Source organism: Oncorhynchus mykiss, chromosome 17 (genome assembly GCF_013265735.2).
Source record: "Oncorhynchus mykiss isolate Arlee chromosome 17, USDA_OmykA_1.1, whole genome shotgun sequence".
Lineage (NCBI taxonomy): Eukaryota > Metazoa > Chordata > Actinopteri > Salmoniformes > Salmonidae > Oncorhynchus > Oncorhynchus mykiss.
In genome coordinates, this window is record NC_048581.1 from 27,093,758 (window position 1) to 27,108,087 (window position 14,330).

The 14,330-nt window shown below is 50.1% G+C and overlaps 1 protein-coding gene across 4 annotated transcripts in view; it reads left to right on the top strand.

Annotated features, from left to right (window-relative positions):
• tnrc6c2 (trinucleotide repeat containing adaptor 6C2) overlaps positions 1–14,330 on the top strand; it is a 94,850-nt gene that overhangs the window by 39,307 nt on the left and 41,213 nt on the right. For all 4 annotated transcript variants that reach the window (XM_036949496.1, XM_036949497.1, XM_036949498.1 and 1 more), the window contains 4 exons: positions 2,445–5,195; positions 7,182–7,391; positions 7,979–8,226; positions 9,882–9,939. In XM_036949496.1, coding sequence (XP_036805391.1) covers positions 2,445–5,195; positions 7,182–7,391; positions 7,979–8,226; positions 9,882–9,939 — 3,267 coding nt within the window. The remainder of the gene's footprint in view (positions 1–2,444; positions 5,196–7,181; positions 7,392–7,978; positions 8,227–9,881; positions 9,940–14,330) is intronic.

The window sequence follows — 14,330 nt, forward strand, 5'->3', positions numbered from 1 at the left end:
GACCAAATACGGCCTACCCAACTGTTTTACACACACGCATATTAATAAAACATTCTGTGACGCGTCAAAGGAAAGCCGGAGGCTATACGTTTTCTAAATGTCTAGGACAACTTTGACATTGAGAATGCTTTTGTGTCATAGATAATATAGCTAGCAATGGGATACCTTTCTTTTTGATATGACAATTGATGAGCTTATTGGATTTGTGAATTACAAAAAACAAATAGATTATAGTACAGCCTTCAACAATGTGCCGTTTCGTAACAAAAGCAGGATTTGAGGTCAGTCTCATTTCTAGGCAGTCTGAATTTACTCGATTGAAATGAAAATTGGCCCCGACCCTGCTCTCAAGTAATGAAGGTGAGTGGGAACAGCAGTGTTCTTAGGTCCTCTCTGTAGATAAGACCAGTTTAGTGGTTTGCTTTGCATGGTGGTTGGTGGATCAATACCACCTCCTCCTCCTCTCCAGCAGCATTAATAAGGCCATTGGTTAGCTGCCTCTCATTGATTCATTGCGGCCTCATGGCACGAAATTAGCCTATTATTAGTTGTTACCAAGACTGGTTTCTCTCATCGGTATTAGTGAGAGTATTGTGTGTCTGTAGGCTGAGGCTATGTTGCACAGTGTGGGCTCGACTTACACTACCGTTCAAAAGTTTGGGTTCACTTAGAAATGTCCTTGTTTTTGAAAGAAAAGCAACAACAAAAAATTGTCCATTTAAAATAACATCAAATTGATCAGAAATACAGTGTAGACATTGTTAATGTTGTAAACGGCTATTGTAGCTGGAAACGTAGCTGGAAACGATATTCCATAAAAATCTTTAAAAAATCTGACGTTTATCAACAACCATCACTCCTGTGTTCCAATGGCACGTTGTGTTAGCGAATTCAAGTTTATCATTTTAAAAGGCTAATTGATCATTAGAAAACCCTTTTTGCAATGTTTGCACACCTGAAAACTGTTGTTCTGATTTAAAGAAGCAATAAAACTGGCCTTTAGATGAGTTGAGTATCTGCAGCATCAGCATTTGTGGGTTCGATTACAGGCTCAAAATGGCCACAAAGAATTTTCTTCTGAAACCCATCAGTCTACTCTTGTTCTGAGAAATGAAGGCTATTCCACTCACCAGTCACAATGTCAACAGTGAAGAGGTGACTCCGGGATGCTGGCCTTCTAAGCAGAGTTCCTCTGTCCAGTGTTTGTTATTTTGCCCATCTTAATCTTTTATTTTTATTGGCCAGTCTGAGATATGGCGTTTTCTTTGCAGCTCTGCTTTAGAAGGCCAGCATTGCGGAGTCACCTCTTCACTGTTGACGTTGAGAAAGGTGTTTTGCGGGTACTATTTAATGAAGCTGCCAGTTGAGGACTTGTGAGGCGTCTGTTTCTCAAACTAGTCACTCTAATGTACTTGTCCTCTTACTCAGTTGTGCACCGGGGCCTCCGACTCCTCTTTCTATTCTGGTTAGAGGCATTTTGCGCTGTTCTGTGAAGGGAGTAGTACACAGCGTTGTACAAGATTTCTTGCCAATTTCTCACATGGAATAGCCTTCATTTCTCAGAACAAGAATAGACTGACGAGAAACAAAAACAAGGACGTTTCTAAGTGACCCAAACTTTTGAACGGTAGTGTATATCATGTTTTTCTCCCTCTTCTGGTGTGAGGACATATATTAATAGGAGCATTTTTTTGTGTTCTGGTTATTATGCTGTTTTATGATTTATTTTCTTAGTTTTTTCAGTGTGTGTGTGAAGGAAAGAAATATAGAATTGAAGAGGGCAGAGTTTTAATGTGCGTACTCTGCAGTCTCCACAGTGTCGGAGTGTAGCTGTGTCTAGCAGCCCAGACCTGGTAGTGCTTTGTGGGGACCTGCTGGAGCATAGAGAGTGATAGATGAGGAGCCATCTTGGTTTCATTTCAATAAATGAGCAGCTTTCCACTTGGGCTTCCCTTCACGGCCACAGCTAGGGGAGACTAATGGGCCTCTCAGTTCAAGGGGAGGGAAGGAGGGAGAGGGAGAGAGCAGGTGGGAGGGAGGGTTCCATTTCACCCACTCACATAGAGGAAGGAAGGAGGGCTAGTGGGAGTGAAAGTAGGAGAGGGAGGGCTCCTATCTCTCACCCAGTCACTCCACATCTGACTGCACCAAAGCAGGAATATATGGATATGCCATAGCTAATAGGATACGGGGCATGGTCTGCTGTACATTCTGATTATGGCAGGCATCTGGAGAACAGACCAGGAGAGCGTGACCATTGCTCTCCTCTCACTGCTGCCAAGTCGGATGGTAACAATTTAACCAACCAAGGAGATACAGTAGTACAATGACTTTCTCCAGGAGCTGAGGGAGTTTATTACATGGTGTTCTCTCTGTTTCTCTGTCTCTCTCAAATGTTTTCTCCTGGTTAAACAAATACATATCTCTCTCTTTTTCTCCTCCAGACCTGCCCTTCCAGAGTGGTCCTGGTGCCCAGCATGAGAATCCCCACTGGGGAGCCTTACCACCAGCCACCGACCGCAGCAGCAGCACCACCAGTAGTAGCTGGGATCAAGTGATCATCGACGGGAGCGACACCGAGGCCTGGCCCTCCATCAGTCGCAGCAGCGTCAGCCGACCAGTGAATCCTCCAGAATGTGCCACAGCCGTTGACTGTACGAACCCAGAGACCAGCAGCAACATGAGCATGGCCGCGGGGGCTACTAGCCAGCAGGCCCACTACCCCTCCTCTCTCAAAGCTAACGTCGCTAACGTAGCTAGCATGATGCAGCCTAGCGGTGGCCAGGGAGTTGGAGCCATCGGCAGCAGGGGCTGGGGCTCCGGACCAGGCCCCATCCCCATGGGCCCCACTGAGGGAGCCAAACCCGACGGCCTTGGGCCCAACCTGGGTCGGAGTGGAGGAGCACCCAGCTGGAACTCCCAGCCCAGCTTTAGCCTGAACCTGAACCCCAACGCCAACCCCTCGGCCTGGCCCGTGCTGGGGCAAGAGGGGGCTGGAGGTAGCCCGAACCCTGCCTCACTACCACCCAACGGTATCCTGGGCAATGGGAGCCTGGGAGGGGACGAGAACAACAGCAGCAGCACCTGGGGAGGCATGATGAGCCCTGATGCCCCGTCCTCCAATAAGAATGTGTCTTTCAGCAGCATGGAACACCCCAACCTTAACACTGACGGACAAAACAGCCACCACACTAAGCAGCCCCTCAGCCCCATCCACGGGCTACCCGGCTGGGGAGGCCAGTCCCCTACTGAGTCCTCCCAGCTCAACGGAGACGCAGGGAGCTCCGTCTGGGGCAACGAAGACACCAAGACATCCGCTAACTCCTCCAAGAACTCAGGCTGGGACTCAGCACCCTCCGGAGGCATGTCCGGCTGGGGCCACTCTGGCAGTGGAGAAGGAGGCTGGGGAGGAGACTGGGGGAAGCACAGCGGTGGAGGAGAGGTCAAAGGAGGCTGGGATTCCTCAGATGGCCCAGCCCAGGACCAGCAGGTGAGCTCCTGGGGCCAGCCAACCCCGGCCCCGGCTAGTGAGGGTAGCGGGAGCGGTGGCAGCGAGGGGCACATCCATCGCAGGGATCAGACTGGCAGCGAGGACGGAGGTCCCCCTCCCCTGCCTCGGCAGGACCTGGACCCCCGTGTGCTCTGCAACACAGGCTGGGGCCAGACGCCCGTCCGCCAGCACACCTCCTGGGAGATGGAGGAGCAGCGTGCCGCCAACGATAGGAAGACCAGCGAGATGAGGGGAGGCGGTGGAGGGGACACATGGAGGGGCTCCAACAGCCCCTCTTCTGGATCCCCACCGGACCCCCGGAACGGGGGAGCCAACCCCAGCCTGGGACCATCTCAGAGGCCAGGCTCAGGGGGCCCCGGAGGCAAGAGTGAGGGACCTTCAGGCTGGGGAGGCCCTCCACCCTCAAGCTGGGGGGAGCAGCCTGTCAACAAGGCCCCCAACGGTTCCGTCAGTGGCTGGGGGGACCCCATGGCCCGAGGCCCCAATACCACAAACAATGGCCCAAAGAGTGAAGGTCAATCCTGGGGTGTCCCTGAGGAGAAGTCCTCCCCTACCTGGGACGACGGGCCAGCCAAGACCCAGCAGAACCAAACCCAGAGCTGGGGAGAGGGGCCCAAGTCCTCCTCCCACGGCTGGGGCTCCGGCCACGGAAGTGGCAGCAATGGCTCCAATGGATCCAACGGCTCCAACGGCGGAGAGTGGAGGGAACCGGCCGAGGTGAAGAAGAATGGGTCCTCCAGCCACATGTGGGAAGGAGGAAATGGACGAGGAGGAGGAGGGTGGAAGGACAGCCCCAGAGGGGGTGGAGGAAATGGGGGCGGCTGGGGGTCGAAGCCTGCCCCTGCTGTTGGTGGCTGGGGGGAGCCCCAGAACCAGCATCCCAACGGCCCAGCACCAGGATGGGGCTCCAAGCCCCAGGAATGCCCCAGCGGCCCAGCACCAGGATGGGGCTCCAAGCCCCAGGAAAGCCCCAGCGGCCCAGCACCAGGATGGGGCTCCAAGCCCCAGGAAAGCCCCAGCGGCCCAGCAACAGGATGGGGCTCCAAGCCCCAGGAAAGCCCCAGCGGCCCAGCACCAGGATGGGGCTCCAAGCCCCAGGAAAGCCCCAGCAGCCCAGCACCAGGATGGGGCTCCAAGCCTCAGGAAAGCCCCATCTGCAATAGTGGAGGAGGTGGACCAGGAGGAGGCAGCATGGGGTCCTGGGGCGGCCCTGCATCTGTAAGGCAGAGTTCCAACCCCGGCTGGGGCCCGGGGAGCTCCGGAGCCAAACCCGACCCAGCGATGGAGCCCACTGGCTGGGAGGAACCCTCTCCTCCCTCCATCCGCCGCAAGATGGAGATCGATGACGGCACGTCCACCTGGGGAGACCCCAGCGCCTACAACAAGACCGTGAATATGTGGGACCGCAACAACCCCACTGGAGGTAACGGTAACCAAGGGAACAACTCCACCCAGCCGCCGACCAGCAAGAGTAGCGGAGGCTTGACCATCAACAACAGCCACAACAACCACTCCTCCGTCCCCCCTAGCAACAACAATCACCACCACATGAACCACCACCACCTGCACCACGGACAGCCCCCGCCACACAGCCAGCACCACGGCAACAACAATGGATCCGCCAACACCGCCGCCCCGCACCAGGGCGGAGGACCCCAGGGCAGACCACCTATGGCTAACCCAGGTAAGAAACTGACCCCATTCACTGTCTGAAATGTCTGTTAAACTGGTTATCATGCACCTCTGTAATGTATTGTGGTATTAGCCCTGTGATTAACCTATACTGGAAAGACTGCAAGTGACAGACTTATGTCGTATGTCTAAGGATATATCCAACGTTCAAGTATATATTTTGTCATTGAATATTAGTGCAGTGCCATTAACCGAAATGTTTTATTAATCGTTTTTAAGCAACTAATTGAGCGACATGGTTCAATGATTTAAATTCCATTTTGTTTGGGGGTTTTCTTTGAGCTCAATGCGCACACAGCACAGTTTCTTTAGATATGGAACAGACGAAGCCCGAGCTGTGCGATGTGGGAGGGAGTTTGGTAATTACCTACAGTGATCATAATCCATTGGGTGCCTACTTGTCCGGTCTGTTTCTTTTACACCTGCTACATAAGAGACAGAAGAATGTGTGATCAAGAGTGATAGAGAGCAAGTTGCATAGCAGTTCTCTAACTGAAAATACATGATCTAAATGATTGATAATTGGTATTCAGCAGTCGTGCCTTATTCACTTTGAAGAACTACTAAAATAGTGATTTTTGTCAGACAATACAGGCATCAGCTCTATAGAGATGAGATAATGACTTGGAATTAAACAATAGTCATCAAATAAAACACACAACAAGTGAGATATTTGAGTAAAGTCATGTGAATGAAGGTTAATAGGTGATAAGCAGTAATGGACAGTCACTACCATCATGGGACTTTTATTTATTGTTTTATTGTGTGTTGTTACAGCATTTAACCCACATAATGCGTAGTGCATTTCATGTAAAATTATTGGAATTGAAAATGTGTTTAATCGAAACCGAAACAACCTCAAAAAGCACTAATCGCTCAGCATTATTGAACATGCACAATGCCGGGGCTTTTCAAAGCACCCCACTGCAAAGACAAAAGCTTCAGTGAAAGCTGACTGTGGCAGGAAGGCACTGTTCTTGCTAAAAGGCCAGTGCCCCCTGCTGTTACTCTATGTACAACCCCAGTAACCAGAGACTGATCAGCCAGGCTTGGCACACACTGCTCTGGACTGCCTGCTTTACAGTCCTCCTCAGTGGACTCAGCCAGCTCGGACAAGAGGGTCTGGGAACTGGGCCAGGAATTAAACAGTCATGGCTGCCGTCCTGCTCCTCCCCCCCCCCCCCCTTCTTTGCCTTCCTCTCTCCCCCCCCTTCTTTGCCTTCCTCTCTCCCCCCCCTTCTCTGCCTTCCTCTCTCCCCCCCTTCTCTGCCTTCCTCTCTCCCCCCCTTCTCTGCCTTCCTCTCTCCCCCCCTTCTCTGCCTTCCTCTCTCCCTCCCCTTCTCTGACTTCCTCTCTCCCTCCCCTTCTCTGACTTCCTCTCTCCCTCCCCTTCTCTGCCTTCCTCTCTCCCTCCCCTTCTCTGCCTTCCTCTCTCCCTCCCCTTCTCTGACTTCCTCTCTCCCTCCCCTTCTCTGCCTTCCTCTCTCCCTCCCCTTCTCTGACTTCCTCTCTCCCTCCCCTTCTCTGCCTTCCTCTCTCCCTCCCCTTCTCTGCCTTCCTCTCCCCCTCCCCTTCTCTGCCTTCCTCTCTCCCCCTTCTCTGCCTTCCTATGGGCCTTGGTCAAAAGTAGTGCACTATATAAAGAATAGGGTGCCATTTGGTACATAACGATACTGCCTCTGATTAACATGTAACAACTTGGCTCACTGTTTTACGAGGAAAAGCCTGAGGATTGAGAGTACAACGGGGTGTAGAGCAAGTGAATGAATGGAAGCTAGCACACACTGTTCCTCAGTAGTTTTATGGTTCCATTTTCATCAGTAATGGAACCAGTTGGCTGGCAGTAAAACTAGACTGCCAGACTGCAATTACTAACAATATGTCAGATCACTGTTTGCTGGTCTTGTAAGTGAATATACTTGCAATTGTGTTGCACACACAACTTTAAAGCATACATTATAAATATGTCCTCTCCCAGGCTGGGGGGAGCTGCCCAGTGTCCAGCAGCCCAAGCCAGAGCCGGCGTGGGGGGAGCCCGCTGGCCCCTCTCCTGCAGTGGACAACGGCACCTCTGCCTGGGGCAAACCCCCTGGTGTTCCTGGAGGCTGGGGCGATGGAGGGCACGAGCCCAATGGACCCTACAGGAGGGGAAACAACGGACCCTCTGGACCTGCACCCTGCAAGCCAGGTTAGGACCACACGCCGTTGGTGTACGAACATGGTCAACACTCATCAGTAAACAACAACAAAAATAATACCCTATTGTGTTTGTATGCATCTGAAAGTTTCTGTTAAAGATTTGCTTTTCTAGATGTCTTGAATAACATTGTGTCACTAGAGGTTTCCCTGGTTGCATGCTTTGATCAATGTGGCAGTTCTTGTTTGTGCTTTTTAAATAATTGTTATACTAGAAGGCAAGCAAGAAATGAAGGGACTTGTGTGACAATACTGGCACCAAGTGGTTGCATTGCCAATTGCACGCAAAGGGGTTGCCCTTGATCTTTGCAAGCAGTCAAAACTCAAATCAAAGTGTATTGGTCCCATGCACATGGTACAGTTAAATTCTTGCTTGTCAACGTGCTACTCCAGACTGCAGTATATTGGTTCAGCAGAAACACAGATACTGAGGTTAGCTTGAGACTATTGTTTGGCACTGAAGTCAGGTGTCAGATTTCAGTGAACTAGTTATATTACAAGAAGGCACTTACTAAATAATTTTGAATTAGTATTTAACTCTACAACATTAACATCTACCCTGCACTGCTCCTCATCCAGCCCTCAAATCTATGCAAGATGGTTGGGGAGGTGGGAGGGAGGAGGAGATGGGCATGTCTTCTGGCCAATGGGATGCTGATGCCGGAGATGTGTGGAACAGCCCCGCCTCCCAGGAGAACAGCTCCTCCTGTAACTCGTGGGGCCAGCCACCCAAGAAGGGCCCGACCAAGGGCAAGATGGGCAACCAGCCAGACGAAGCCTGGATCATGAACCGTCTCATCAAGCAGCTCACTGACATGGGTTTCCCGGTATGAATGTGATACATTTTGCAATGTCAGAATCAGACCTGGTTTCATACTATTTTATATATTTCAATGACCTTTTCTCCAGCCTCCTTGAGGGGGGGGGTTACAGTTTTGTGATTATTTTGTCCATTAAGCCAGGCAAGTTCAGTCAAGCACAGTATTTGAAATGATTTGAAATTGTTTCAGAATCCATGTATTTAAATGCATGTACAGTTGAAGTCGGAGGTTTACATACACTTAGGTTGGAGTCAGTAAAAGTAGTTTTTCAACCACTTCAACTGTATTGTTAACAAACTATAGTTTTGGCAAGTCGGATAGGACATCTACTTTGTGCATGACACAAGTCATTTTTCCAACAATTGTTTACAGACAGATTATTTCACTTATAATTCACTTTCACAATTCCAGTCAGTCAAAGTTTACATACACTAAGTTGACTGTGCCTTTAAACAGCTTGGAAAATTCCAGAAAATGATGTCATGGCTTTAGAAGCTTCTGATTGGCTAATTGGCATCATTTGGAGGTGTACCTGTGGATTTAGGCCTACCTTCAAACTCAGTGCCTCTTTGCTTGACATCATGAGAAAATCAAAAGAAATCAGCCAAGACCTCAGAAAAAAAGTCTGGTTCATCCTTGGGAGCAATTTCCAAACGCCTGAAGGTACCACGTTCATCTGTACAAACAATAGTACGCAAGTATAAACACCATGAGAGTATGCAGCCATCATACCGCTCAGGAAGGAGACTCGTTCTGTCTCCTAGAGATGAATGTACTTTGGTACGAAAAGTGCAAATCAATCCCAGAACAACAGCAAAGGACCTTGTGAAGATGCTGGAGGAAACAGGTACAAAAGTATCTATATCCACAGTAAAACGAGTCCTATATCACCATAATCTGAAAGGCTGCTCGGCAATGAAGAAGCCACTGCTCCAAAACCACCATAAAAAAGCCAGACTATGGTTTGCAACTGCACATGGGGACAAAGATTGTACTTTTTGGAGAAATGTCCTCTGGTCTGATGAAACAAAAATAGAACTGTTTGGCCATAATGACCATCGTTATGTTTGGAGAAAAAGGGGGAGGTTTGCAAGCTGAAGACACCATCCCAACTGTGAAGCACGGGGTGGCAGCATCATGTTGTGGGGGTGCTTTGCTGCAGGAGGGACTGGTGCACTTCACAAAATAGATGGCCTCATGAGGAAGGAAAATGACATGGATATATTGAAGCAACATCTCAAGACATCAGTCAGGAAGTTAGTGGTCGCAAATGGGTCTTCCAAATGGACAATGACCCCAAGCATACTTCCAAAGTTGTGGCAAAATGGCTTAAGGACAACAAAGTCAAGGTATTGGAATGGCCATCACAAAGCACAGGGCAGAACTGAAAAAGTGTGTGCGAGCAAGGAGGCCTACAAACCTGACTCAGTTACACCAGCTCTGTCAGGAGGAATGGGCCAAAATTCACCCAACTTATTGTGGGAAGCTTGTGGAAGGCTACCCAAAACGTTTGACCCAGGTTAAACAATTTAAAGGCAATGCTACCAAATACTAATTGAGTGTATGTAAACTTCCGACTTCAACTGTATCAAGCATGAAGTCAGTGTGTAGTATAGTTGAGGTTGTCACTGATTTGGTGTCTCATGTTGTCATTGTGTTAGAGGGATCCTGCTGAGGAAGCTCTGAAGAGCAACAACATGAACCTGGACCAGGCCATGAGTAGGTTTTCCCTCTGTGTGTGTCTGACTGTGTGTGTGTCTGACTGTGTGTGTGTCTGACTGTGTGTGTGTCTGACTGTGTGTGTGTCTGACTGTGTGTGTGTCTGACTGTGTGTGTGTCTGACTGTGTGTGTGTCTGACTGTGTGTGTGTCTGACTGTGTGTCTCTGCCTGACTGACTGTGTGTGTGTGCCTGACTGACTGTGTGTGTCTGACTGTGTGTGTGTCTGACTGACTGTGTGTGTGCCTGACTGACTGTGTGTGTGTGTCTGACTGACTGTGTGTGTGTGTCTGACTGACTGTGTGTGTGTCTGACTGACTGTGTGTGTGTGTCTGACTGACTGTGTGTGTGTCTGACTGACTGTGTGTGTGTCTGACTGACTGTGTATGTGTCTGACTGACTGTGTATGTGTCTGACTGACTGACTGTGTGTGTGTCTGACTGACTGACTGTGTGTGTGTGTCTGACTGACTGTGTGTCTGACTGACTGACTGTGTGTCTGACTGACTGTGTGTGTGCCTGTCTGACTGTGTGTGTGCCTGTCTGACTGTGTGTGTGCGTGTCTGACTGTGTGTGTGTGTGTCTGACTGTGTGTGTGTGTGTCTGACTGACTGTGTGTGTCTGACTGACTGTGTGTGTGTCTGTCTGACTGTGTGTGTGTCTGACTGACTGACTGTGTGTCTGACTGACTGACTGTGTGTGTCTGACTGACTGACTGTGTGTGTCTGACTGACTGACTGTGTGTGTCTGACTGACTGACTGTGTGTGTCTGACTGACTGACTGTGTGTGTCTGACTGACTGACTGTGTGTGTCTGACTGACTGACTGTGTGTGTGTCTGACTGACTGACTGTGTGTGTGTCTGACTGACTGACTGTGTGTGTGTGTGACTGACTGTGTGTGTGTGTGTGACTGACTGTGTGTCTGACTGACTGACTGTGTGTGTGCCTGTCTGACTGTGTGCCTGTCTGACTGTGTGTGTGTGTCTGTCTGTCTGTCTTTCTGACTGACTGTGTGTCTGTCTTTCTGACTGACTGTGTGTGCCTGTCTGACTGTGTGTGTGCCTGTCTGACTGTGTGTGTGCCTGTCTGACTGTGTGCCTGTCTGACTGACTGTGTGTGTGTCTGACTGACTGACTGTGTGTGTGTGTCTGACTGACTGTGTGTCTAACTGACTGACTGTGTGTCTGACTGACTGACTGTGTGTCTGACTGACTGTGTGTCTGACTGACTGTGTGTCTGACTGACTGTGTGTCTGACTGACTGTGTGTCTCTGACTGACTGTGTGTCTCTGACTGACTGTGTGTCTCTGACTGACTGTGTGTCTGACTGACTGTGTGTGTGTGCCTGTCTGACTGTGTGTGTGTCTGACTGACTGTGTGTGTGTCTGTCTTTCTGACTGACTGTGTGCCTGTCTGACTGACTGACTGTGTGTGTGTGTCTGACTGACTGTGTGTGTGTCTGACTGACTGTGTGTGACTGACTGTGTGTGTCTGACTGACTGTGTGTGTGTCTGACTGACTGTGTGTGTCTGACTGACTGTGTGTGTGTCTGACTGACTGTGTGTGTGTCTGATTGACTGTGTGTGTGTGTGTCTGATTGACTGTGTGTGTGTGTGTCTGATTGACTGTGTGTGTGTGTGTCTGACTGACTGTGTGTGTGTGTGTCTGACTGACTGTGTGTGTGTGTGTCTGACTGACTGTGTGTGTGTGTGTCTGACTGACTGTGTGTGTGACTGACTGTGTGTGTGTGTGTGTGTGTGTCTGACTGACTGTGTGTGTGTCTGACTGTGTGTGTGTGTGTGTCTGACTGTGTGTGTGTCTGACTGTGTGTGTGTCTGACTGTGTGTGTGTCTGACTGACTGGTGTGTCTGACTGTGTGTGTGTGTCTGACTGTGTGTGTGTGTCTGACTGTGTGTGTGTGTCTGACTGACTGTGTGTGTGTCTGACTGACTGTGTGTGTGTCTGACTGACTGTGTGTGTGTCTGACTGACTGTGTGTGTGTCTGACTGACTGTGTGTGTGTCTGACTGACTGTGTGTGTGTCTGACTGACTGTGTGTGTGTCTGACTGACTGTGTGTGTGTCTGATTGACTGACTGTGTGTGTGTCTGACTGACTGACTGTGTGTGTGTGTCTGACTGACTGTGTGTGTGTGTGTCTGACTGACTGTGTGTGTGTGTGTCTGACTGACTGTGTGTGTGTGTGTCTGACTGACTGTGTGTGTGTCTGACTGACTGTGTGTGTGACTGACTGTGTGTGTGTGTGTGTGTGTCTGACTGACTGTGTGTGTGTCTGACTGTGTGTGTGTGTGTGTCTGACTGACTGTGTGTCTGACTGACTGTGTGTGTGCCTGACTGTGTGTGTGTGTGTGTCTGACTGTGTTTGTCTGACTGACTGTTGTGTGTGTGTGTCTGACTGTGTGTGTGTCTGACTGACTGGTGTGTCTGACTGTGTGTGTGTGTCTGACTGTGTGTGTGTGTCTGACTGTGTGTGTGTGTCTGACTGTGTGTGTGTGTGTCTGACTGACTGTGTGTGTGTCTGACTGACTGTGTGTGTCTGACTGACTGTGTGTGTGTCTGACTGACTGTGTGTGTGTCTGACTGACTGTGTGTGTGTCTGACTGACTGTGTGTGTGTGTGACTGTGTGTGTGTGTGTGTGTGTCTGACTGACTGTGTGTGTGTCTGACTGACTGACTGTGTGTCTGACTGACTGACTGTGTGTCTGACTGACTGACTGTGTGTCTCTGACTGACTGTGTGTGTGTGTGCCTGTCTGACTGTATGTGTGTCTGTCTGACTGTGTGTCTGTCTTTCTGACTGACTGTGTGTGTGTCTGTCTTTCTGACTGACTGTGTGTGTGCCTGTCTGACTGTGTGTGTGCCTGTCTGACTGTGTGTCTGACTGACTGTGTGTGTGTGTCTGACTGACTGTGTGTGTGTGTGTCTGACTGACTGACTGCGTGTGTGTGTCTGACTGACTGTGTGTGTGTCTGACTGACTGTGTGTGTGTCTGACTGACTGTGTGTGTCTGACTGACTGACTGTGTGTGTGTGTCTGACTGACTGACTGTGTGTCTGACTGACTGACTGTGTGCCTGTCTGACTGTGTGCCTGTCTGACTGACTGTGTGTCTGTCTGACTGTGTGTCTGCCTGTCTGACTGACTGTGTGTGTGTCTGTCTTTCTGACTGACTGTGTGTGTGCCTGTCTGACTGTGTGTGTGCCTGTCTGACTGTGTGCCTGTCTGACTGTGTGCCTGTCTGACTGTGTGTGTCTGACTGACTGTGTGTGTGTGTCTGACTGACTGTGTGTGTGTGTCTGACTGACTGACTGTGTGTGTGTGTGTGTCTGACTGACTGTGTGTGTGTCTGACTGACTGTGTGTGTGTGTCTGACTGACTGTGTGTGTCTGACTGACTGTGTGTGTCTGACTGACTGTGTGTGTGAGTGTCTGACTGACTGTGTGTGTGTCTGACTGACTGTGTGTGTGTCTGACTGACTGTGTGTGTGTCTGACTGACTGTGTGCATGTGTCTGACTGACTGTGTCTGACTGACTGACTGTGTGTCTGACTGACTGACTGTGTGTGTGTGCCTGTCTGACTGTGTGCCTGTCTGACTGTGTGCCTGTCTGACTGTGTGCCTGTCTGACTGTGCCTGTCTGACTGTGCCTGTCTGACTGTGTGCCTGTCTGACTGACTGTGTGTCTGACTGACTGTCTGTCTGCCTGTCTGACTGTGTGTGTGTCTGACTGTGTGTGTGTGTCTGACTGTGTGTGTGTGTCTGACTGTGTGTGTGTGTCTGACTGTGTGTGTGTGTCTGACTGTGTGTGTGTGTCTGACTGTGTGTGTGTGTGTCTGACTGTGTGTGTGTGTCTGACTGTGTGTGTGTGTGTCTGACTGTGTGTGTGTGTGTCTGACTGTGTGTGTGTGTGTGTCTGACTGTGTGTGTGTGTGTGTCTGACTGTGTGTGTGTGTGTCTGACTGTGTGTGTGTGTGTGTCTGACTGTGTGTGTGTGTGTCTGACTGTGTGTGTGTGTGTGTCTGACTGTGTGTGTGTGTGTGTCTGACTGTGTGTGTGTGTCTGACTGTGTGTGTGTGTCTGACTGTGTGTGTGTGTCTGACTGTGTGTGTGTCTTGACTGTGTGTGTGTCTTGACTGTGTGTGTGTCTGACTGTGTGTGTGTCTGACTGTGTGTCTGACTGTGTGTATCTGACTGTGTGTGTGTGTGTTTCTGACTGTGTCTGACTGTGTCTGACTGTGTCTGACTGTGTGTGTGTGTCTTTGTTGGGCTGACTGACTGACTGCGTGTGTGGGGGTCTGTGTATCCGTATTCCATACTTATCTGATCTGACTGACTGACTGTTGTGTGTGTGTCTGACTGACTGTTGTGTGTGTGTGTC